General features: G+C 24.5%; 2 protein-coding genes across 2 annotated transcripts; one reads left to right on the forward strand and one right to left on the reverse strand.

Moving 5' to 3' along the window:
* Nucleotides 1–318: 318 nt before the first annotated feature.
* Nucleotides 319–12,546, reverse strand: LOC112600272 (ER degradation-enhancing alpha-mannosidase-like protein 2). The gene is made up of 9 exons (XM_025347456.1): nt 12,206–12,546; nt 12,024–12,134; nt 11,774–11,959; nt 11,450–11,693; nt 9,687–10,020; nt 9,283–9,536; nt 7,365–7,557; nt 4,849–4,992; nt 319–1,211 (listed from the first exon to the last, which is right to left on the reverse strand). Exons 1-9 carry the CDS (start codon nt 12,301–12,303, stop codon nt 556–558), a joined length of 2,220 nt encoding a protein of 739 aa, XP_025203241.1. The 5' UTR covers nt 12,304–12,546; the 3' UTR covers nt 319–555.
* A 154-nt stretch (nt 12,547–12,700) lies between these two features.
* Nucleotides 12,701–15,424, forward strand: LOC112600264 (dolichyl-phosphate beta-glucosyltransferase). The gene is made up of 7 exons (XM_025347449.1): nt 12,701–12,957; nt 13,018–13,207; nt 13,259–13,458; nt 13,536–13,644; nt 14,782–15,016; nt 15,087–15,172; nt 15,238–15,424. Exons 1-7 carry the CDS (start codon nt 12,853–12,855, stop codon nt 15,336–15,338), a joined length of 1,026 nt encoding a protein of 341 aa, XP_025203234.1. The 5' UTR covers nt 12,701–12,852; the 3' UTR covers nt 15,339–15,424.
* The last annotated feature ends 10,102 nt before the right edge of the window (nt 15,425–25,526 follow it).

The following is a 25,526-nucleotide window of genomic DNA, read 5'->3' on the forward strand; positions in this document are numbered from 1 at the left end:
TATGCATTAAATACACTTCAAAAGTTTTAGATAGTAATTAATAAAAAATAATAAATAGTATTCACAATAGGTATATATTTTAAAACCATATCATTAAAAAACATTAATTGTATATCCAAATTATTCAGTGTATTTTTAAGACACATTATGAATCTCAAATAAAAAATTAAGTCTTTTAAAGAACATAAGAGAATAATAAATAACGTTGTACATAGGTACCTATATTTATTATTACTTTTTGGTTAGTGTTTGGTTTGTGAACATGAAAAAAAAAAAACTAAATAGTAAAAACAATTTTTTTTAAGTATTCAGAATACAGTATGAAATACATAAATAAAACAATAATTACGATATATTCAGAACAGGTAGGTAGGTAGATAGATACAATCCGATTATATACGTATTATAATATTATTAAACTATGCGGTGTTAATAATAATATTATATTTTTTGGTCCAACAACAAAATTATCAAAATATCATAATAATAAATAAATAAATCAACAAGGATACCAGGTAGATTAACTAGGTGAGACATTTTTTCATCAGCCCGACATTACCACCGGTAATGTGTGTAAAAGTTATTCGTCGCCGGGCATGAGAGCACTTGATAACCGTTGTCACCGTCGTCATGTCCGGTCATCGAGGCGTCTTCGTCGTCCTGTTGCAGTTTTTCACTTGTCCAACGGTGCTGTTTGGCTTTCCAATTTTCGTCGTCACCGTTGGCGTTGCGATCGCGATCATAGTCAACTGACGTCGACTGTTGATATTGGCGGTCAGAAGACGATAAATCTTTAAAACCGTCATCGTAGTCGTGGAAATCGTTCGAATCGACCGCCGTTACCGAACCGGAAACATCTAGGTTTACAGCACTCTCTTGCAATTGGTTTGAAGTCTCGAACTGTTTGTCACTATCGTCAGCGGTTTCTCCATCGTTCTCTTTTTTCTTGTTGTCCTGCAGTTGGTCGTCCATCCGATAAATCACTGGAGGTCGTGACGATGGAGGCGGCATCGGCGGTGGTTGCAACGATTCTATTGTCGGTGATCTTCCGGAAATCGCATCAGCAGCCAATGTTGGTTTTTGATGGTCGTTTTTGAACTGTGGTCGTTGATCTTCGTGCGTTTGTTGTGTCCAATAAACGCTGCTCTCGTCCACGGTGAAACCATGACCACTTGCAGAATTGCTGTTCTCTTCAGTCACGGTGTCTTTAGCTAAAGATGAGGGAAGAAAAAAAAGGCAGAGTAAGAATAAGTTCAATTTTTTTACGGGTTTTTCGCATTATAAATTTATATTTTTAAGCCTATTCGACTAGTCATAAAGCGATATAGCTGCATATTAACGTATTAGATGTAAACTTAGTAGTGCTAAAATAATTTGTTCCATTATCTATTATGTAAAGAGATTGCTCATATACAAGTGTATAATATATGCCATATATAAATTAATATGATATTCATTAATTTAATAAAAATTATTTTTATAGATTTAATAAAACACAGTTAATACTTCGTCATATTTGTGCGTGTTATCTCTGTTATAAACGTACATGGTAAATTTGCGTTCAATAAAAGCAATTTTGTGTGTTTAGCTTAAATATTAGAGTGAATCGACTTATTATTAAACTGAAAGGTAAGAACATTATTTGTGTTCCTTTGTAGATTTTTTACGATATTTTAATTTTCAAGTGAATTATAAGTATTTTTAAATATTAGTATTTTATTTCCTTATAACTCGTTATTAATTAAATACCGATGAAAGAACATAGACAATTTTATTACCTTAAAGTTTAATGATGGATCAGTTCACTCTAATATTTAAACTTAACACACAATTGGAACTGCTAAACGTATATTTTGGTAAAGTATGCGTTAATAAAATGTAAACAAAAAATGCGAGTACCTCAATAAGATTCGATATGATCGTTTTCATGAAGTTAAATTTAGGCAATCTTACAAGTGTTCATCAAACGAATGTCATGTAAACGTTAAAACGCGTAATTACTAAGTAACTATAATCAGTGATCATTAGTTTATGTGAACGTGATAGCAGAATTATAAGTATAAAAGAAATAGTGGAGAGTTCTTGTCCACATACATTTTAATAACACGCTTCATAAATAGACAATAGTAGTATTATTTTTAAATATTAATTATTTGTCAATTGTATTAAATAGTTTTACGATTCGTATTTATCTAATAAAATATTAAAATGTCTAAAAAAATATAATAATTCATCATTAAGTTAACCTGAATTTTTTTTTACATTTTCATATTAATTTCTTTAGTTTAATATTATTAATATTCAAAATTTTATTTTTAAATTTTGAAGAGTTTTAGAATTTAATTTCAAAAAAATAGAAGGCCATCATCAAGTAAACTAGTTGATGAATTCAAATGTTTTCAGAAAATTTATTAAATAAATAGAACTAGTTAATACAATCAGTAAAATATTGATAGGATATAGTCGGTACACTTAAAAATATACCATGTAAGTATATAGTATGCTTATGCAACTTTTCGTTTGTGATTATTCATTAAGTAGTTATTATTATTAAGTTCGGTTGTTACTGTTATTAGTATTATAACAAAAACTTATAAGTTATAACGAATGATAATCACTGAAGGTTTATCAAATTAAAAATCTAGTTATAGTTCATAGTAGCCTACTCTATTTATTAATAAACATGTATGTTTTATTACTTTTGAGTAAATAAACCAACAATAATTAGTGTCGTAGCTAAAATTTTTTTTTTTGGGTGGAGATGCTTAATTTTTTTTTCTAATTTTGTTTAATGCTAAAATACCGACGCATAACCTATTACTTTATAACTCCTTTATTTATTAATTGTTACACATAGTAACATATACGTTTTTCTTATATAACTGTACAATTATGTTAATAATTATGCCATTACGGTATACATTAACCATTAAACCATGACAAATGACAATTATAACTTTTGACTTTTAAAAACATAAAATAATATTATAAATTTATAAAACAAGCCACATAGCTGACCTTACATAAATAGGATAGCTAAAAATAAAGGGGAATATTAAGAAGCACTTAAACAAATTTCAACGATTAAAATTATAACAAAAGTAACAGTTTACACAGGAAATTACGATAATTAACTATGCGACAACTGTGTGTTCGTTGTAATGTACGAATATACCAATGTACAACAAATAAAAAAAGAACAGTTGTCTCCAAGTTTCATTATTTATAATTATAATAATATGTTTAGGAATTATAGTTATACCCATTACTTATATAATATATAATATATATACATATTATATATATGTTGTATTTTAATAATTAAGTGTGTATAGTGTGTAGCAGGTATCCCATATTTATAAATAAATATTGAAGATAATGAAGATATTAAAATCGATAGTTTATTTTAGCATCTTACTAAGTCATTGGTAATGTATCATAGATTTACTTTGAATTATATAAATTATAAGAATTTCTGTACACTACGGCCCTGTAGCGGATCTGAAGCTCATTTAAGGAAGGGGCGAATTGGTATTACTATAGAGAGTCAATTTTTAGAAAATTAAAATCTAGCAAGCCAGAACACAAAGAGTACAAAAAAAAACTGTTCATTCAAAATATGCATTTTAATTAGCATTTTATTTATTTTGTTTATAATGTGAATTAATGTAGCACGGGCCAGATAAAAAAGGCTCGCGGGCCACCAGTTGCCTATCCGTATTAGATACAACAAAAAAGTCTAGGCGATCGCCACATCGCCCCCTCTCAAATCCACCACTGCTACAACTAAAGAAAAAGTATTTGATTTTGTAGGTAATATATTAGATAATAATATTTTTGTACAATAATACAAGTAAGAATGAAATTAATATATTAGATTTTTTACAAATAACTAAAATAGAAAAATAAAATATTTATAATATCATTTGAAGTTGAAGGACATTCAGCAAATTTAATGCGTATTGAAATATTGAATATATTTTTAATATATTATTATCTGAGGAATCAAAAATTTAAAAAAAACTTTTATTTCAAAATCAATTTTACTAGAACAAAATGTGTGATACATCATGCATACAAAATCATAAAGAGTAAATAATATTTTGTAATGATAAATATTATAATATATCATTAAAGTTTATATTCAATTGTACATATTTATTAGATAACATTAAAATTAAAGGACATTTAGATTTAATAAATTAAATTAAATACTATAAAATTATCAATGCATTTTAATCCTCCGATTATTTACATACAAACCACAGATGTTTTAGTCATGCCACAATCTATGATTTTATTACGAGCAAAGGCGGCATCTCAGAACATTATCTATAAAAACCCATATGACACACAAAAACGCGCTTAGTCACCTACACAATATCTACTTAATAATTGTTGTACAATTAATAAAATCCATATTATTTATGTGAATTATTTTTGATTATTAAAATATTATTTTAATAAATCATTTTCTGATAATTAATTAAATTCTAAAAACCAATCAACTCAAAAGCTAAAAAGACAATTCGGTATACAAATTTCGTAAAAGATAAAATAATATATGTATTCAAAATGTACTTACCTTAGTTTGCATTATGAAAATATACATTATACATATTATATATACAAAGAAAAAACTCTTATACTCATCCTCATACTAAAACATAACAGCATTAAGTATTTATATTTAAATGATGAGTTAAAGACATCAAATTAAATATAATATAAATTTCAAATTACAACCATTATCGCCTTGTCATTAAGTAATTCACCATTCGCTATTTCCCGATATACAAGAGTATTTTTAACTCATAACATAATTTTTTATTTTTACTTAATACATACCTTGATTGGTTGATTCTTTTTTTTTGTCGACTACCAACGACGATTTCATAAAACGTTGATATTTTGGCTGTTGACGATGCGACCAATCGTTGTTGTCAGCTATGTAACAACAGTGCAATAATCCAGGATCTATAGGATGAGCCTCTAAATAGATTATAAAAATACATTAATCATAAAATTACATAAAAAGATAAAGAATATTAGCTTACGGTGAGAATAACCACATAAATAAGCTTAAACAAATTAAATGTTTAACTAAAAAAAATCTAGGGGTACCTTGAGTAGGATAATGGATTTGTTAAATTTGAATTGAACGATAAATAATTATTATACATAAAAAAAAAACATTATGAATGAAGGGTATGACTATCAAACAATAGAGCTCTTTGTACCTTTTTGATTACACGATTAAGCGCACTTAAAATTCACAAATAATTCAAATTCTATCAAAAATAAAATATACTAATAAAGAAATGGGTAGAATAGAAATGCTACTATAGAGGGGAAAATTTCTTACAAAACTTGTTGAACTTCATGTAGAAGTCACATATTATTTGGACAAGAAAAAATGATTAAGTACATAAAATGTTTACATAATGAAAAAATTATTTTAAAACTTATCTACATGGCAATTATACTTTTAAAATTAAACGAACTTGATTAATTATTTGCAAAGGAAAGACAGAGATATACTTGTAGTTCACGAAAAAATTCAAGCAATTTTGAAAAAACTTTCGTTGTGGAAAAATAGTATAAAAAAAATATATTATGACTATCTGAAAATCATTTTTTAATTTTATAGTTAAAAATCAAATAGAAGTTGATGATAACATAGTTACATATATTGCTCATAATTTGAATACCTACGTCCTACACTGATAAATAATTTTGATTCGTATTTTCTGAGTAAGATGGAGACCTAGCAACAAATTAAATGGATTTCAAATTCTTTTTAAGATCATGGCATGACAAATGGATTATCAATAAGAGCTAAAGAAGAATTAATTAAAATATTTGAAGATAGTTTATTAAAAATGAATTGCAATCGAAAATATTTAATACGTTTCTGGTTATTTTTTTCAAGAAATTAATTCAACATTTTCCAATGAAGCTGTAAAGATATTACTCCAATTAATTTCATCAGATAATTGTAAAGTATAATTTTCGACAACAGTTGCTGTCAAGATTAAATTATAAAGCAAATTGAAATTGCCATACTTATAGCGTCTCAAGCTAAAAATGTTGAAGTGGATATTAATGAAATAATAAAAAATAGGAAACAATCACAACTTTCACATTAAAATTTAAAAAATAAAATGAATTGTTTTTTTATTTTTGTCATGCCAATCAGTCAATGATCAAAGTAAATGTATTTTTTCAAGTAAAAATGTATTGTGGGCCATTAAAATTTAAAAAATTTCTTAAATAGATCGTACCATAAAAAATTTGGGAAATTCTGGCTTATATAGTTATATTAAAAATAACAAATTATTTAATTATTTTGTTTATTTTATCAAGAAAATAAGGTCTACTAAATATTTATTTAAATGTAGAATTTAAGAGAAAAATAAATCATATAAATTATACTTAAAACTAAAATTTAAAAGCATTAATATTGGAATTTATATTTACACAATATTATACAATGTAATTAACATAATCAATAATTAATAATACTAATATAGTAATTTGTATGTTTAGAGCATATTAATTAAATAAATTATGTAAACACCAAAATGTAAAACAATAATTATGTTGACATGAAATATAAATATCACACTTACATACAGACAGTAACTTAAACACCAATATTACCTATATTATGCAATAAATATCATTAGATTTGGCAAAGTAGAAAAAATAAGTACCTAATCATAATTATCAATTGTAATATTTTAAAATAGCATATTATTGTAATATTTTACACCAAATGAATTAGCATACGTATTTCTAAGGATTTAGGATAGTCTATATTACTATGATAAAATAATAATATTCTAAAATAATAAATTAAATCAATGTGTATTGCACAGTATAATGATGTAAATAGGTTTGTGGAATAATTAACTTGAAATTAGTCTAAATATTTCAAAATATCATAATTCATGGAAAATAATAATATCAGTAATGGAAAAAAGTTTTAAGTCTCCAAAATTGTTATATTATACTAAATCACAAAAAAAATTAAAAAAAATATCAAATCAATTTGGTTAAAAGTAGTAGTTGGATAATATTTCAGTTTTATCTTTTTGTTATTATTTTCCCGATAGCTAAAAAAAAATATAGTAGGTATTTCTTTCTTTTGATCACATAAAGTATTAACTAAAATCTTTATCAATTTTTTTGCAAAAACTATTAATAATATGAAAGAATAGAGAAAATGTTTTGCTTCAAAATATGACAGAAAAAATAAAATAAAACATCATTGTTATAAATTTGATAATATTTCTTTAGGAATACATTCACTCTTAAAAAACATTCATTCTTAATAATATTTAAGAATAAAGAAGTTTTACCTGTGTTAAAAATGTATCCACCAGCATCGATTATACATTCGCGGCCACCAGCTGTGTTCCAAACTTTACCATGGCTTCCATCATTATGTATAAAGTTATCAGGGTCGAAAAGTAAATAAAGATACTTAGTTGTTTCAGCGAGGAAAAACGACTCCATTCTATTTTGAAGAGAATGCTTCTTGCAACTTTTAATCTAAAAACAAAGTTGAAAAAATGAATAAGTTAAGTTAATGTTTAAAAAAATATTATAATTGCTTTGAATTTTGTTATTACTTTTGAAGTACTAAGTACATTATTTTGTTTTAAATCTAATAACTAGTCAAAAAAATTTTACTCCACCTAATCAATTAAAATAGATTCAACTTAACTAGGATTATTGATTTCAAGCTAGAAAATCATAACTTAATTTCTATAACTTTATCATGTTGAAAAGTAATATTAACTTTATAATTTGGAAAAATTGAATATAGGTATTCGTATATATTTAATATGTTAATATTAGTATTTTTTTTTAAATTTGTATTTTGTCTAAAAGTTATGCAAAGTTCTCCTAAAAACAAACGTTTAGACTTAATATAAGCATGCAAAGCCAATCAGAGACACAATTTTGATCTGGGAAAATCTGTAAGCATCAACTAGTTCTATTATATTTATAAGACAATCCAAAAAAATGTATGCAAATTATGTATTTCATAAAATTATTAAGATTTAATATTCCAAAGTAAAATATTTATCTGAGGAAACTAAAATGTAAAATTTAAATTTTAAATAAATAGTTAATTAGCTACAATTATTGAATGTTTAGAAAAATATAGTAGTAAACCAACATTTTATAGTGTACCCACTCTTGATGTCATACTACTCTATTCATCTTAGCTTTTAACACTTATAAGTTATATTTATGTGGATTGTATAAACAAATGATCATCCATTTTAATAAATAACAATACATTTATATTATTAAAAAAGTGTATTTTTAACTAAATTTACTTCTATATTATGCACTTAAAGTACATTGTATACATTAAATTGAAGTTATATATAGTATTTACATATATGATATGTATAATAGTCTATACTTATGCAATTGTTTTTTTAAATATATTTTATTCTTTATTCCATTATTTTTATTTTTATTTCTATTTATCATTATATTTCATGGTGTATAATTTTTCAATATAGGCTAGTTTGTATATTATTATATAAATAATGGTATGGATATGGAGTATAGACTGTTTACTTAGTTAAACATGCAACAATTAAATTAAATTAATTTGAAATCTGTGCATGTATTGATTATAATTTGATACTTTTTGAGCTTTTAAATTCAGTGGTTAAAAAAACTTAAAATTTTTTTAAAATGTATGTTATAATAGTATAATTAATATATATATATGTATGATGAATGATAACTATTGTTTTAAAATAAATATATTATGTATTATATTTGATATTCTAATATTTTCTTTTTTTAATAATCATCACAGCCATACAAATAAAAATTAATTTGTAATCACTTTGGAAATATAGTAATATATCTATAGATATATTATATTGAGTTTAAATCAACATTATAGATTATGAGTTAAGCGGACGTGTACCAATTAAATGTGTTGGTTCTATCTCATACATTTGTAACATAACAAATCTATACACCAGATTCTTACTATCATTTATGTATATTTAATATAAAAGAAAATTTACATATTATTGAATTTTTAGAGTAGAATATAAACTGTGCTTGAGCCAATAGTTTTATTTTCTAATGAGCTATAAGTGATATAAAATTCATAAAAAATTGTTTTAAAATAAATATTTAAAAAAAAAACTTTACTTGAGCATAGTTTATATTCTTCTTTAAAAATATGAAAAACATAAATAAATATAAAATAATGTTTAAATATATATTTAATACTACCGTGGCATATCCACATCGTGTGCGACTACTGTGTTGAATGGAGCGTAGAATGTCACTACCTATGTCTAATAAATAAGGGTCTCCATTAGTTGCCTTGTACAGATACATCGCAGACTCGATTAATTCAGGACGTAATGGGAATGAATCTCTAGCAGCCTCTTGATTGACAACATTGTAAACTTCAGGAGTAAAACCATATAATTTAACTACATCATGATAATTTGACATTGATTTCATGGCAATATCTATATCACCTAAAACAAAAGAATATATTTAAAATATTATAAATAGTTTAATTTGATAAAAGTAATATGGCAATCAAAATAATAAAATCAAGTTAAGTATTTGGATATTATAATAAAACGATGTACTATTAAACATAAATGATATTAAAGTATAATTACCTATTAGACTTAAAAGCCCTGGCCAATATGATTCTAATGACTGAAATATGGGCATTGTTACTTGACCCTTTTGCATGTTCACCCAAAAATACCATCCTGTGGAAGTAGCTGAGTACTTATCAATAGGTTTTCTTAATTCATCGAACATACTTCTTAGATGAGGTAGGTTAAATAGTAGAGAGCCTTTAACTAAGTACTCAAAATATGAATCAATCCCACCACCAATGCCTGAATCATGTGCAATCCATAATCCAGAAGCCACGTCCAAATGATTACCCATTAATCCCATTTTAGATCTATGGTTGAACAATGAATGAAGAGCTTTTAAAGCTACCTATCAAATAATAAAATATCACTTATAATTATAATTTTTAAAAGAAAATTGGTAATTACAAAGAAGTTCATTTTGATTTCACTTATCATTTATTGTTAAAAAAAAAAAAAAAATAATATTAAAATATAAATAATTCAAATGATATGTTTCATTTAAACAAATATTTATATATTTTATATAGCCATGGATTGTGACTAATGTAGTAATGTTCACTATCATTTTTATACAAATTATGTGTAATATTTTAATTAATTAAATATAATTTTAAAATAAATACTATAAATATTTATCAGATATATTAACTTTAAAATTAATATTTAAAATTACCTATTAATTAAAAATTCAAAATATTAACGACCTCTGATTCTGTGTAGTACATTTACGCACTAAATTATAAAAGGTTTGCATAAATAAATATTCTGTCAAGCCTATAAGTATTAATATACCTATTTTCATTGTAACTATATTATTATTATGAATGAAAAATTAATTTTTATTGAACTATAATAAGCTTTATCTATTATACCTACATATATTGATTAATTAGGCTATTATTTATTTTAGAAAATGATTTATTTTACAGTAGTAGAATTTTATAGTGGTATAATTTATTTATTTATAAAATATTAGAATTAGAAATCAGATTGACTGCTTAGACTAAATTAACATTAATTAAGATAATTATTCAAAATCTAAATAATAATTATTTTAAGAAATGAACAGAGAACAGAAATTTGTGTTACAAAATAATAATTACCAGCTATAGAAATGTTCATAATTTAATTTATAATTTTTTAAAAACTCAGATGGCTTAAAATCTTTATAAATTGTAAAAATCAAGAACAATTAAATACAATTATAAAAATATAGAAATAATTTGCAAAGATAAGTCATTGATAGTAACAAAATATCAAATATTTTTAATTTAACTTACTACAATTATAATTATACAATTATATAATAATATTTTGACCACTTAACTTAAATTGTAAATCACCTCAACTGAATTTGAAAAAAATTAAAGTATATTTATATAAAAATTTAGAATGTGTAATTTTTATTTTGCATTTTTTAGGTCATTTTAACAAATATTATGCTAATTTTGTGTATTTAAACTCATTTTTGTTTATTTTAAGCTTTTTTTAATATGTGTTGTATAAGTAATCCCAATCACTTACTCCAATCCATTGATATTGAAAATAATATATAATTAATTGTCAACTAAAATTTGAATATATTTGTTTAATTTACTTTTTTTAACAAATTTTTATCTATTTGGTGATAAATAAAAATGAATAAATAATAATTAATAATAATTATTATTTTAAAATTAAATTTTTTTCATTTATTGAAGTACATTTTTGCATTTTTTTAGTGCATTCAAATATATTTTTTAGGTATTTAAATCCTAGCTTTACTTATTATTTACCTGTTCAAATATAAAATCACCAGTTAGCCGAGAAAGAGTTCCAAATTCTAATATGAATGTACCGACTCCTGCCGTACAAGTTACAGTTGTTTCGCCTTCAGGTACACCAGATCGAAGATTAACTGTTCCATAAGGCATACCAGTAGGGGTATCAAATGCTGGTAATAATCTTCTAGCTACATCTTCAGCCATACGTAACAGTGGTCCATTACACGGCCATCCAATTTCTAATTCAGTTGTAGCTCTAAATATAAAGAACAATAATAACAATAGGTATGATAAATGTATTGTAATTAATATTGAGTTTTTAAAACAGTTGTTTACCTATGAGACAGCATATGAGCACTTAGAAGTCCACCTACAACTCTTATGTTTGTCTCAAAAACTGATACATTGATATCAGCATCAAATGAAACATTATATTTTATGTATTCAACTGCCTTATTAAATTCATCATGTAGTCCCATCACAACTAGAGTGTCTAGAGCATCAATCAATGATAATGAATAACTATAAATAAGTTATAACATGTTTATTGTATATTCCATTATTGAAATGACTCTGAACAAGGTACCTGCCCCAAGTGTCCACACCATCACATGTCAATGGTCGTAATTCATCATAAGGATAAGCATATTTCATATAGCCGTGATATGCATGTTCAAACATTTCTTTCACTTCCGATCTTTAAAAATAAAATATTAATTTAATTTTTCTATTGGTTCAGGTGAAAAATAGGAAATCCTCGAGACACACCTTAATTCTAAGAGACGATGTCTGTCATAATGACGTGAACACATACTATGTCGAGTAAGCAGTAAATTTATTAATGAGAAATAAAACAAGAACTTCATTTTTTTTATTTCAAAATATGCAGATAGGACTTGTATTTTTCAGTTTAAAAACATTAGATATTATTATTTTTCGTTATTTTGATATTGTCGCAATACACTAGTGCAGTCATCGTCAGCAAATGTGTGTATATACACGCAGCGTCAAACAACAAATGTTATAACATAATATTTATATTATACTGGGTAATAAATTTAAAATTTTAATCGGTAAAAAACAAAACTGTTATCAGCAAACGTAAACTATTTCATACGTGCGGTATAATAATAATAATAAAATAAAATACAATAACAAATTATAATCAAACATTACTTCTGAGATAAGGCTTCTACCGAATTTTGTACGTGTCTATCTTACCCCCAAACAGATAAGGATAAGAAATAAAAGTCGACAGCCAACTGATACGATGCACCGCGGCGGCACATCACCGCTAACAGCTCCTGTTGCTAATGTAGTACGTAGTCCGAATCTCGTCAACAGTTTTTTGACGTTTCAAGTATTTATTACTCACCTTTGTACCTCGTTCACATTGGCATGACGTGTACGTGATAATGGAAACGGAGGCAGAAGTAATTAATAATTTCGTTGATCCATCGCCGATGATTACTTTTTATGAATTGTTGCCATTTATCCAACAATTAATTATCGGAGCCCTAGTTAGTACCTATCGTAGTCGCGTTCGATCGCTCTTATACTAAACTTCTCCCGTGTTTCAGTTGCTGTTCATAACGTATTTATACTGGATGTTGTACTTTAAGGAATCTCCTTACACGCATCAGCTAAGGGCCGACAATGAAAAACACTTCACGGATGAAAACGGCCAACAAGTGCTGTTCCCTAGTCTGAAAGACGAATGCACTCTGGATTTGTCGGTCATAGTGCCTGCGTTCAACGAACAAGACAGGAGTAAGACAGATTTATCTTTTTATTTCATTTGTTTTAAAATTTTGTGTTTAGTAAGGCCAATGCTCGAATCATGCTTACATTTCTTGACTGATGCCAATCGAAAATGTACGTTTGAAGTGATTGTTGTTAGTGATGGAAGTACTGACAAGACATGTGATGTTGTCATGGAATATGTGCAACAATATAGTTCAGATCGGATACGTCTTTTAAAATTATTGCAAAACCGTGGAAAGGGAGGAGCAGTTTGTATGGTGAGTAAAGTTATTGAATTTTTGCCGATGAATGAAATATTCCAAATATAAAATAATTAAAATATTTTTTCATACAGGGAATGCAAAGTGCACGTGGACGTACTTTGTTATTTGCTGATGCTGATGGTGCAACAAAGTTTGAAGATTTAGAAAAATTAGAAATAGCATTACACAACTTAACGTCAAGTAATAATAAAAAATATATGAGATATTTTGTTCTTAAGCGACTAAAAACATAATTAAATAAATACTACATCAGTTATTTCTCAAGTTTTAAAAACAAGGTTTTATTTATATGATAACCAAATTTTAAAGTTGAATATGTATGTATCTGAATGATTTACTACGTTAGTAATTGTATATAACTATATGACCATTATATTGTATTTTTAGATATGTTAGCATTAAAATATGAAATAGTATTATTTCATAAAATATTTAAATACTTTATACTCTAACCAAATTAAGGTGATACACTATATAATTTATAATTAGATATTTTATAAATTCCTTTCGGATTTTGTTAAGATTAAAATTAAATAAATTTTTTTTTTCATTTTTGGTAACTCGTATGACAATTAGGTTGATTCTTATATTAAATAATAAAAAATAATTCACATAGCCAAATAGTACTTCAATTCTTAAAAATATGCATTGATATGTATAATGTATGATCATCTCCCTTACTTTTATTTAATTCCACAGTAATTTTTTATTTTTACCCTTTTATTTATTGCTTATCATTTGTTATTTACATTAAAATAATAAAAAAAAAAATAATGGAAATATTCAAGATTTTTTAAATATTACTGTACATTCATGTAATATTTATACAAAAATTATCAGTTTTTTAATTTTTGTTTCCATTTTTTCTAAATCTAATTAATATTTTTTAGTATCTAAATAATTATTTTATAAATTTTCTTAAACTGTTCTCAATTTAAGATTGTATAGAATATCAATTATTTCATACAAATCTTATCATATTTTTTTTTTTACTTTATGAATATAGTATTAATTTAATTTTAATGTAAATACTTTAACTAATGCATTATGTGATATTATCAAATAATAAATTTCATACTTTAACGACAACTGATAAACGCTTAAAGTTTTAAATTTATTTCTTTACAGAACATTTAATATTGGGTTATTGATTTATGAAATGTTATCTTATTCATCAATTAAATTCATTGTATACATTTTACTTGTATTTAAATATATTATTTTTTAACTTGCTGCAAGTTGCAACATTGACTTAATTTATTTAAGACGTTTTTAAATTTTCTTTTAATACCTAATACATTTTTTAAATTTAACTAGATGATATTACTGAATATGGTACTAAGTTACATGCAGTTGTGTGTGGTTCACGTGCCCATTTAGAGTCAGAATCTATTACTCAAAGAAGTATATTTCGTACTTTTTTGATGATGTGCTTTCATACTCATGTCTGGTTATTTGGTGTACGTTGTATCAAAGATACACAATGTGGCTTTAAACTATTCACACGACCAGCTGCAAGAATTTTGTTCAATAATTTACACGTTAATGGATGGTATATAAATAAATATATTAATTCTAAACCTCAAATTGTTTTTAATTATATTTGTTTTATAATTTATTAGGGCTTTTGATGTAGAGATGTTATATATTGCTGAAAAGTTGAAATTTAAATTAGTTGAAGTACCAGTTCATTGGACAGAGATTGACGGTAAATGATTAGTAGTATATTAATATTTAATTTTTAGATATTTTAATCATTCTTTTTTTTTATAGGCTCAAAAATAGTTCCTGTGTGGAGTTGGCTGGAAATGGGTCTTGATGTATTCATAATATGGTTTAAGTATCGCATTGAATCATGGGTGATACGCAAATAAAGGACAAATCAACTTGCATATTTATATCATTTGTTTTTCTCTTAAGTTATTATAAAAGTATGTAAATTACATACTTGGTTGTGTTTAAAAATATTTTATCATTAAGATTTATATGAAACTATATAATAATTATTTCTTCTTTAATAATAATAAAAAAAAAAAAAACACTTTAAGAAGAGTTATTAAAAATGAACTATTATTAAATTTTATTATTGCTTTTAAACTTGAAATAAAATTAAGATTCAGATTTAATTTTAATCCTACTTTTATTGTTAGATCATTGGAAGATGTTTTTAAAAATATGTGAATTATAAAATAGTTAAGCCAATTGTACAAAGTACATAAAAATACATTTATTGAGTTAAATGAATTATACGTTATGTTTAAAATAACAAGATAAATATTATATTTAAAAAAGCATTCCATTTTTATATTACAAAATTATTAATATTTATGAATAATATTATAATTATTATTTAATAATAATGTTTCCTATTTAATTATTAGTGTATTCTGTTTACTTTTATAAAAAAACAAAACATTTTTAAAATAAATAACTAAAAGTATTTAATCTACTTATAATATAAATACACTTCCTTGACTTAAAACTTTAATTTTAAATACATACACTATACAAAATTAACATATTACAGCTTTCTGTGAAAATAAATATGTAAATAAAGTATTAAGCAGTTAGATTTTTTTTTTTATATATATATAAATACTATTAAACAATATGTACAAAGAATATTGGTTGTTAAGATTATTATTGTCATTTAAATTATTCATTTTTATGTAAATACATTTAGCATGTTTAAATTAATTAAAATACACATTTGCATGTAAATTATAAATTATTTATTTTTGGTGTCTGAATTTTTGGTTGGTTTTAGTTATTATGTTCAAACAATTTTACCTTTGGCTCTTAATACTAATATTAGTGCTTGCTTTATTATTAGTAATTTTCCAAACCTATTTGAATTTATATAAATTAAACTGGTATTTGAAGTACAGGCACTTATAACTATTTAATTATTGTATTATATTTAAGATACCAAATTAGGTTACAATACATTTTGAAATAATTATCTAACTACAACAAAATGTGAGCATTATGGGCTTTTAAATTAAACTATTTTATAATTTTAACATTGTAATCGATTAAAGGACTTTTGATAAATACAAATAAACAAACTAGTCAAAATTAATTAAATTTAATGATAATTATTATTTTGTAAAACGAGGTAGTATTTATTTTATTATTGAGTTTGAAACTTATTTTATTGAAATTTGATAAAATATGTAATATTATTATGGGTGAGTTTAAATGATATATTATTAAAAAAATTTAAATCCTACTATTAATTAATTTATATGTTAAAAGTTTAAAGTCTCCTTCTAAAATTGTTTGATGAATTATTTAAATTTAAATTAAATTCTCTTACTTAACAATTATTTTTAATTTATCATAAATTTTATGTTTTTTACTATTTAAAAAAACTTAAAATATTGTAATTAATATACTGTTTTCATTATTATTTGATTTGTGACTCGTATATCTCATAGAAGTTTATAATTCTTTACTACATTATATAATATTTATCAAACTGGTTACAGATTTAACACTTTATAAAATATAGATGTGTTATACTATTAAATTTATTGATGTGTTTATTTTTTGTATTTATAAATAATTATGCGGCATTAGAGATTTTTTAATGAATGTGCTCTGTGTATACTCTCAAAAATATTTAGTTCAAATAACAGAAACATCTACTTCCTACTTTACCCATAAAGTTAATCCAGTTTTCTTCTCTTTGTTATGATAAACATTAGCACTATAGGGGAGGCTAAGTTTCTAAATGTCTTGTAATTAAAGTACCTTGATTTATACTTGCATGGAAACATTTCTAAATTCACAAAGTTAATATGTGAATAATTTAAACATGTAAAAATATTTGTCGTGATTATTGTCAAAATTCTATAGACTTGGGATTAGTGTTACAATTTTAATAAATTGTTTAAAAAAAATACTTTATTCTTTCTTAGCTATGAGAAATGAGAATGATAAAAAATCATTAATGTCATTATTTCAAGATAGATTTATAAATCTGCCCATTATAAAGATTTAAAGAAAAATATCTAATGCTTTAAATATTAAGGATAGGTATATTAGATAATCTTGCTGGGCCAGAATATTACCATTGTCATTAAATTAATGAAGTTAGGTGTCTATATTGTTAAAATTAATTTAAATTTTAAATTTATGTTAATATCTAATAAAATTAAAATAATACAAATATTTAGTAATGCATTTATTATAAAATACATTTTCTCAAAGCGTATTTTAATGACACAACAATTAGATGTTAGGTTATAGTCTTCAAATTTAAAATCTCAAACAGTGAAAGCATTAATTGTTTATTGCATTAATTAATTGTAGGTAAAAAATATAACCACACCATTAATCATTGATCAAAGAAACCTAATTTAATACATATTTGTCGTTCAATATATTCCACGATAAATAACATTGGTACCTAATATTTATACAATACAAATATTCACTTTAATTATTTGTAAATTTTATAGATACTTTAGATTTTTCTTTTAAGTATTTACAATATTTTTAGTATATATTTTAACTTACTATTTAATTCTAGATTAGATACATAGTAAACATAATGTTTAAGACGGTTTATCTACTGAGTATTATCTGGATTCTGGACTTGACTGTATGTATGGGTTGACACAGAAAACTTTCTTAAAAAATGGCATAAAATGTTGGCACATGTTCAAAATTTTATTCTTTTTTAAAATTTAAGTAGATATTAAAAATGTTAATAATAGGTACTTATAGGTAGGTTACCTACCTATATCATTTTATACTTTTTACTGTTTGAGCCATCTTATATGGTTTTATATTATAATGCAGCATGTATTTTAATTAAAATTTATGAATATTATTTATACATTTGAATATTTTGAATTATGTACCTACTAACCAAGTTTAATTTATCTTAATAATTATTTCAAAACAAAATCTCAATCAACAAGAGTTTAATACATGGGTAGGTAATAGATAGTTGAAGAGAGTATAAGTCGTTAATTATTTTTAAATTTTAAGAACAAATGAAAGTGCAAACGTCGAATATTTACAATTATTTTTGAATATTTAATACAGAATGGATATTTAAGAAACAGTGGAAGATATTAGCGCCAAAATGGGATAATTAAAAAAAAATCTTATCGTATTAAAGCACCTAAACCCTAATGTAATACCTGTGTACCCCACTACTACGGTTAATATAAACATAAAATAGAATGATCGTGCCTTTGTGTTTCATTCTAGATGGCAGATATTAAATTTAGAACTATACCTATCGTTCAAAAACTCCAAATGTATAATCTTAATTGAAAAATGTATTATCTGATCAGAATGATCACGATAGATTGTCATACGATAGTGTATTAGTGTGTGTAAGCAGTTTTGTGTTTTAACATATTGTTAGTAGGTATTGAGTAAGTATTCGTGAAAGACCGAAAATTAATTTTACAAAAACTTATACAGTAATACCTACTAATAAGGCACTAAAGGTATAGTGTGCGTTTTATTCAATGAGCAAAAATATAAGTTCTTATGAGGAATGGCCAGTATATCATTGAGGCGTACAGAAAAAAATTTTTTATTAAAATAGAGATTAAATATACTTTATTTATATGACTGTAATTAATTGTTTGTGTTAGTAGTGAGCATTTAAGTACACGAAACACGATGTAATAAACGATTATGACGCCCAGTGTAATTTTTTGCGTAATAGATGTAAAAGAAAAGTAATTGAAAATATTATTGACCGACCATCTAAAATAATGCGTCACGAGTTATGTGCTGCTGAAAATACTATAATGGTTTCAGATAATATTGGAAATGTTCGAGTTTCAATACATAGATGTAAATCTTTGCCGACAATACATCAATATTTGGAAGAAGCTATACCTATACTATTAATTAAGTTAGTAATCGAACTATTTTAAGTAATAGGCACAAGAGTACAAGACGTTTTGTCACGTAGATAGTAGACACTAGATACAAAAAGTAAAATCATTTTTCTTACCAGTAAATAATATCTAATCTTCAATATCTGTGTTGCAATAGTTCACTTTTAGTTTCCGATAGTACATTTTACATACCTATTATGTCCAAAATTATTTTACTAACTACACACGATATATGTATGTTTGTAGCTGTCGAAGCTATTTACGAGTACATATGATTTACCGTTTACTACCTAGTAAAACATTAAAATGCTACGAACTAAGATGGAAATACGTACAAAAATTGTGTGTAAAATAAAATTTAGAATTTTCTCTATCAATAATCAAAATTGATTTTAAAAAAAACATTAGATACTTGATGAATTTTTAGTTGCTTTTACAAATTAAAAAATAAAATGTTTCAAATTTCACTTAGAGTAACGTGATTTTGGAAAATTCAAAGCTTAGGACTTTGAAATGAATACATAGAAAACTATGAAACAGAGATTTGGTCATAGACCTTAATACCTTATGGCTTATACTATATAGTATAAGGTCTATGGATTTGATTTAAGTTTTTTTTTTGATTCAGCTTTTCTTCCATGCACCGAAGTAACCGTTGCTTTTATAGATTTAACGTCCATCGAACCTAAAGATCAAATCGTTTCTAAGTTAATGATTACAATTTTAGAAATATACTTTAATTCTAGTATATTTCCTCATTAAATTTATGCCAATATTCCGGATAATGAAATTATACAGACTATAAAATATAAATGCAGTTGTATTATATCATAGACATTTAAAATACCAATTTTATGCAGCTCATTTTGTACATTCAGGTATAGTAATTGATGTATTATTAAAATTACAAAGCGAAACATATTTATTTTTCAACTATACTCCAAATATCTCATGAAAAAATTATTGAATGATGAAAGAAACACCAGGGTGGTGAAATTAGTCGATTAGAATATGTGGAAAAAGTTAAATTAAAAAATCAACTAATTTATTGAAATTACATTTACTTTTAATTATTTTTATGTACCTACCTATATAAATTTTATCGATTATTGACAATTTTTAAAAACTTATATAAAATAATGATATTGCTGCAAATAATATTTCTTTTTTATATATTTGGTGCTTATGTCTTACAAATTTTGACGCAAATGATACGTCATTTTTTCACTATTGGCGCTTATGTAACTTTTAAAGGCGTATAGGATATTATTTTATTTTTTTATAAAAATATTTTACCTGTTTCAAAACATAATGTAGGTACGTTGGATGAGGATTGAATGTGCCACTGTGTCAGTAACTAATATAATTGATATTATTATATTTTATATTGTAATATTGTATTTGAAAACCGATAATATATGACACAATAACACAAATGCATATTATAAGTATAAATACAAAAACGAGTTTGACGTTAAAGCCGATTATAATACTATAAATATATTGACAACTACGACGCACGATTGGAAGGTTCGCGGAAACTTTCCGACCAGAGGTGGTAGGTACTTATCCGTCCCGTCTGGTGGCACGAAAATGGAAAAATCACTCCACCCACCAAATCGTGCGAGGGATGAACGCAACGAAAACGAAACGCACGAAATCCCGAGACAGCGCTATCGGACGACGGCAAGCTTTCATTGGCCCGGAACAACACCGGAAGCCGGTGTGATTCGAAATTTCGCGCCGCGCGGATCGGCGCTCGTTCATTCCGTTTCCCGTCGTCGGCCCGCTGACTCCACCGTTCGTTCGATACGAATTTATTGTTCATCGCCACGACTTTGGGCACATCGTGCAGTTGGTCGGCCGCCACTCGCACAACGCGTAATTTAACTCCACGGATAACGGGAGTGATTTAATTCGAAGACGATACAATAACAGGTTAGTTGGCAATATACATATTATAATAAGTACAAGCAGCACGATGTTGAGGCTGTTGAGGGCGAGGGAAAAATAATTAAGCTTTTTTTTTTTATAATAGTCGTTTCTAATGACTTATAACACATTATTACAAGAAAAAAATATTTATTCTCAGAACACGGATAAAATAAACAAGGATATGATATACGTTTTGTAATAGTAATAATCGTTAATTTTTTTTTTTTTTGTGATTAGTTACTAGTAAGTGAGAAGTAAAGAATGGCACTTGGAAATTGACAGTTGAAACTAGGAAGGAATATTTGTTGTCATGATTTAGGTATCGTTTATATGACTTGGCGTGATACTCCGATACCTGTAACAGTAGTATAGTCATAGTAAAACGATATCTACCATGATAATAAATTTTAAAAATATTTCAATAATTTTTTGTTAAAAATTCAATTGCAAATTATTTTTTTGCACTGTGTAGCTGTGCGTAGTTGTGTGAAGCCGAAATACCTATAATATACTATATACATACAATTCATGACAATAAATTAATTGAATTCATAAAACGCATTGACTAATCGTGAATTTGCAATTGTTCCTAATATTAAATAAGTATTCACACAATTTGAATTAAATTAACTATTTTTGAAAGTATGATTAAAAATTAATTTACTAATAATCAACCGAAAAATGAAAAAAAAAAATTATTTAAAATAAAATACCTATTTTATTTATAAAGTTTTTTATTATTATCTATTAAGTAAGGAATCTGCAGGAATCGTTATATGATATATTGCAATTAAATATTTTTTTTATGATATTAACTGTTAAATAATATAATTTATAGTATATAATTTGTTAAATAGATAAGTATTAAAATTTAATTAATAGTAACAGCATTTTTACAATAAAAATTATTATGAGTACCTATAGGTACCGTTTATTATAGGCATAAGTAAAATGTTTAATGTATCTATAATCTATATACCTACTGGTATATTATTTGTGTCAATATATCCATAAATTGTGACTAAGAAAGATTATAAATATTAAATTATATTATTTTGTACTTGCGGTAAGTAGTTATATTTTAGAATATTGTTTTATTAGCCTAGTGTTTTTTGTGAAATTATACGCAGTAGACACTATGTATTATTAATATTTTTAAATTTTATGTAAAATGATAAATAGAACTACGATACGACTACGCAGTTAGATATATATTTATAAACAAAAATTGCACAGTGTACCTACTTATTTAAAATTAAATTGATCTTTGTTTTGTCCTTGTTGCTTTTGAAGATTTATGTATCACTGTTGATTTTGCAGTAACTGGAAAATACAATTTTAAATTACGTACCTAAGTAGACATTTATTAATGGCTGCTATGGAAACATTTTCATTATCGTTTAACTTACCGGCTGGTCATAACATAATTAGATACTCCCTGTCAAATAAATTCGAGCATTCGTTATGAAACTCATCCGCAATACTAGACTTGTTAAATTACACCAGAAATTGAGATATATATATATATAAAATGTATATATAAGTTACATTTGGTTCACCATTTTAATGGAGCTTCGTTGTATACAACATAAGTATATAATATCGACAAATATTAAAATATTATATACAGGATATAGATTACAAATAGACATACAATATATAGTTGTATATACATAGATACTATAAAATTATGGTAAATTATTCGAGGAAAAGTCGTTGTTATTATGATCCTATTACACCGGGATGTTCAGAGAAATAAATATTTATAATATCTATACGATTTCGTATTAAATTATTTCGATTAAACTTATAAATTATAAGTTATAACCGCAATCTAGTGGGTATTTATCATGTATTGTATATAGGACATTCACGCGCCAATATAGTGGTTATTCATCATAGTTATACAAGTTTTGTTCAGCCATTTATGGGTAGTTTAAAAAAAAAATGTTATACGTTAGTAAATAAAAAATTTATTTGTTTCTATCTTATCAAACTTTTGTTAAAAGATTTGGCGTTTCCCAATGCGTGTCTCATTTTTCATACTGTGTTTGTTTCCGTCAATACGTTTTTTTTTTTTTTAAATATATTTCTTCAAAATACGGTTAAACTTTAACTTATTAAAACTATAAACTATATTTTATAGCATATTTAAGAGTTAAATAACTTAATTTTAACGTTGGAAATAATACGTTTTGTATTAATATGATGGGAATATACGTTTTGTAAGCTTTTTTTATAAATAATGTATTTTATTTTATTTGTTTTATGGTTTACTCTGAATACCATTAAAATGGTGCATTTTATACTAATTAAGAAAAGTTGTGTTTTATTAAGTTAATTTAACATAAGAATTAGTACCTACGTTTTAAGTTTTTAAGAATTTATATATATATGATATACAATAGTACTTATATACCTATTATCAAATCTGATGTAATATTCGATGTTAATATTTTTGATAATATGTACGTTTTATATTGTCACACCTCAATTAGAAAGATTTTTTTTTATTTAATATTTACAATCATAGAAAAGACTGATTAATATAATAATAGTTTAAATTTAAACATATTGTCATCACGAGGACAATATTATTTGACAATTAATATTAAAATGTTATGGATATTATGATAAAGTTATCTTACTATCAAACGTTCTTGATCGTAGAAGTGAACTTGAAAGGCTGAAATATCATCTAAAATATTTTTTCACACTTCGGATAAAGTATTGAAAATTGGTGGCTATTTTTTTTTAAGTTTTAGAATAAAAAAAATGTGTTTGAATAACATACGAATATGCGATTATGTATAGGTATGTTTAAATACTTAATTGTATTTTATAATTTTTGGCTTTTTTATTTTTAGATCTTTTTGAAATTTTTAAGCTCACTTTAGAACTTAATTTCAGATAATTTATAATAATATTCCATTAACAATACATTTTCATACTATTCGATTTTTTATTTTATGTCAAATATTACAATTTAAATTAATTTAAATAATTTCAGAATCAAATATTCTTGGTTAAATTTTAAAATTATTCAATGTGAACATTTGATTTATAAAATTAATGAGAACAACTTTTATTTATTTTTAATTTGACAAAATTTTTATGTTTTATAGAATAAAGATTATAATATATAAGTATGCCTACGCTTGGTGAATACCTATTATTATATAAATTATATTATTATCACTATCAGTGTTCTAGCTCCTATAAGTCACATGTGAATGTATAATTAGAAATACATAAAAGTTTGTTCTTTTAGATATGAGTGAAACGAAGAATGAATTTATTTTATTATGATATGTTTAGTTTGGAACTGTTATTAACTTTTGAGGCAGAAAAATGCTTCTATTTTTAGCTTAAAATTCATAAAATCACTAAAGTTTGCATATTATTTTATAGCTAGAAATTCATAAATATTTTCGATTTTATAATTTAAAGTAATATTCTTTATTAGTTTTTTACTTAAAACAAAAAAAATTATTGAAATTTATTTATATTTTTTATAATTGCTTGAAATTAAAATATTTACGACATTATATATTTATCATCATTACCTTTATATAAAAACTATTTATTCTTATATGATTCTTGATATTTTGTTGTAATTCAAAAATGAACAACCATTATATTATAAGAAACTTGAAATTTTTTCCAAATCGTTTCGTTGGAGTTTCTTAAGTATTTAAACTCTTTTTGAGCTAATTTATAAGCATAAGCCATTTTTGATGGCACGTTTTTTAGTTTTTTTTCTACAAATTTCATTAAATAGTTATTCAAGATTTCACATAAGTTTCTCTTGTATCTGTATACAGATATTCATAAAAAGTAAACAATATTTAATTTTTATGTATTTTTTAGAATTTTGACAAAAAAAGTTTACATACTTAAACGATAAAAAACGATGTTAATTATTTTGTTATAGTTCAAAAACGCTTACGCAAATTATGAATTTAATAACACGCAATGACATTTTCAAAGTATGTAGATTAATTTTGATCTATATGGATCAATAATTTGTACTTTTTTAGAGTAAGATAGTAATGATAGTATTAACTCAAAAGTTAATAATAATAATATAATATGGTAAAAATATATATTATTTTAAAAATTTAATAAGTATAATACTTTTGAAAAAAATGAATAATTAATTTTAATAGCTATATCTACTAAAAAATATATAGTGAATAAACTTGGTGACGTAGGCAGGCTTAGAAAAATTTCACGAAGAAACTCATCTAAAAA

This window comes from Melanaphis sacchari, unplaced genomic scaffold (assembly GCF_002803265.2).
Source record: "Melanaphis sacchari strain LSU unplaced genomic scaffold, SCAv2.0 Contig62_pilon_pilon, whole genome shotgun sequence".
Taxonomy (NCBI): Eukaryota; Metazoa; Arthropoda; class Insecta; order Hemiptera; family Aphididae; genus Melanaphis; species Melanaphis sacchari.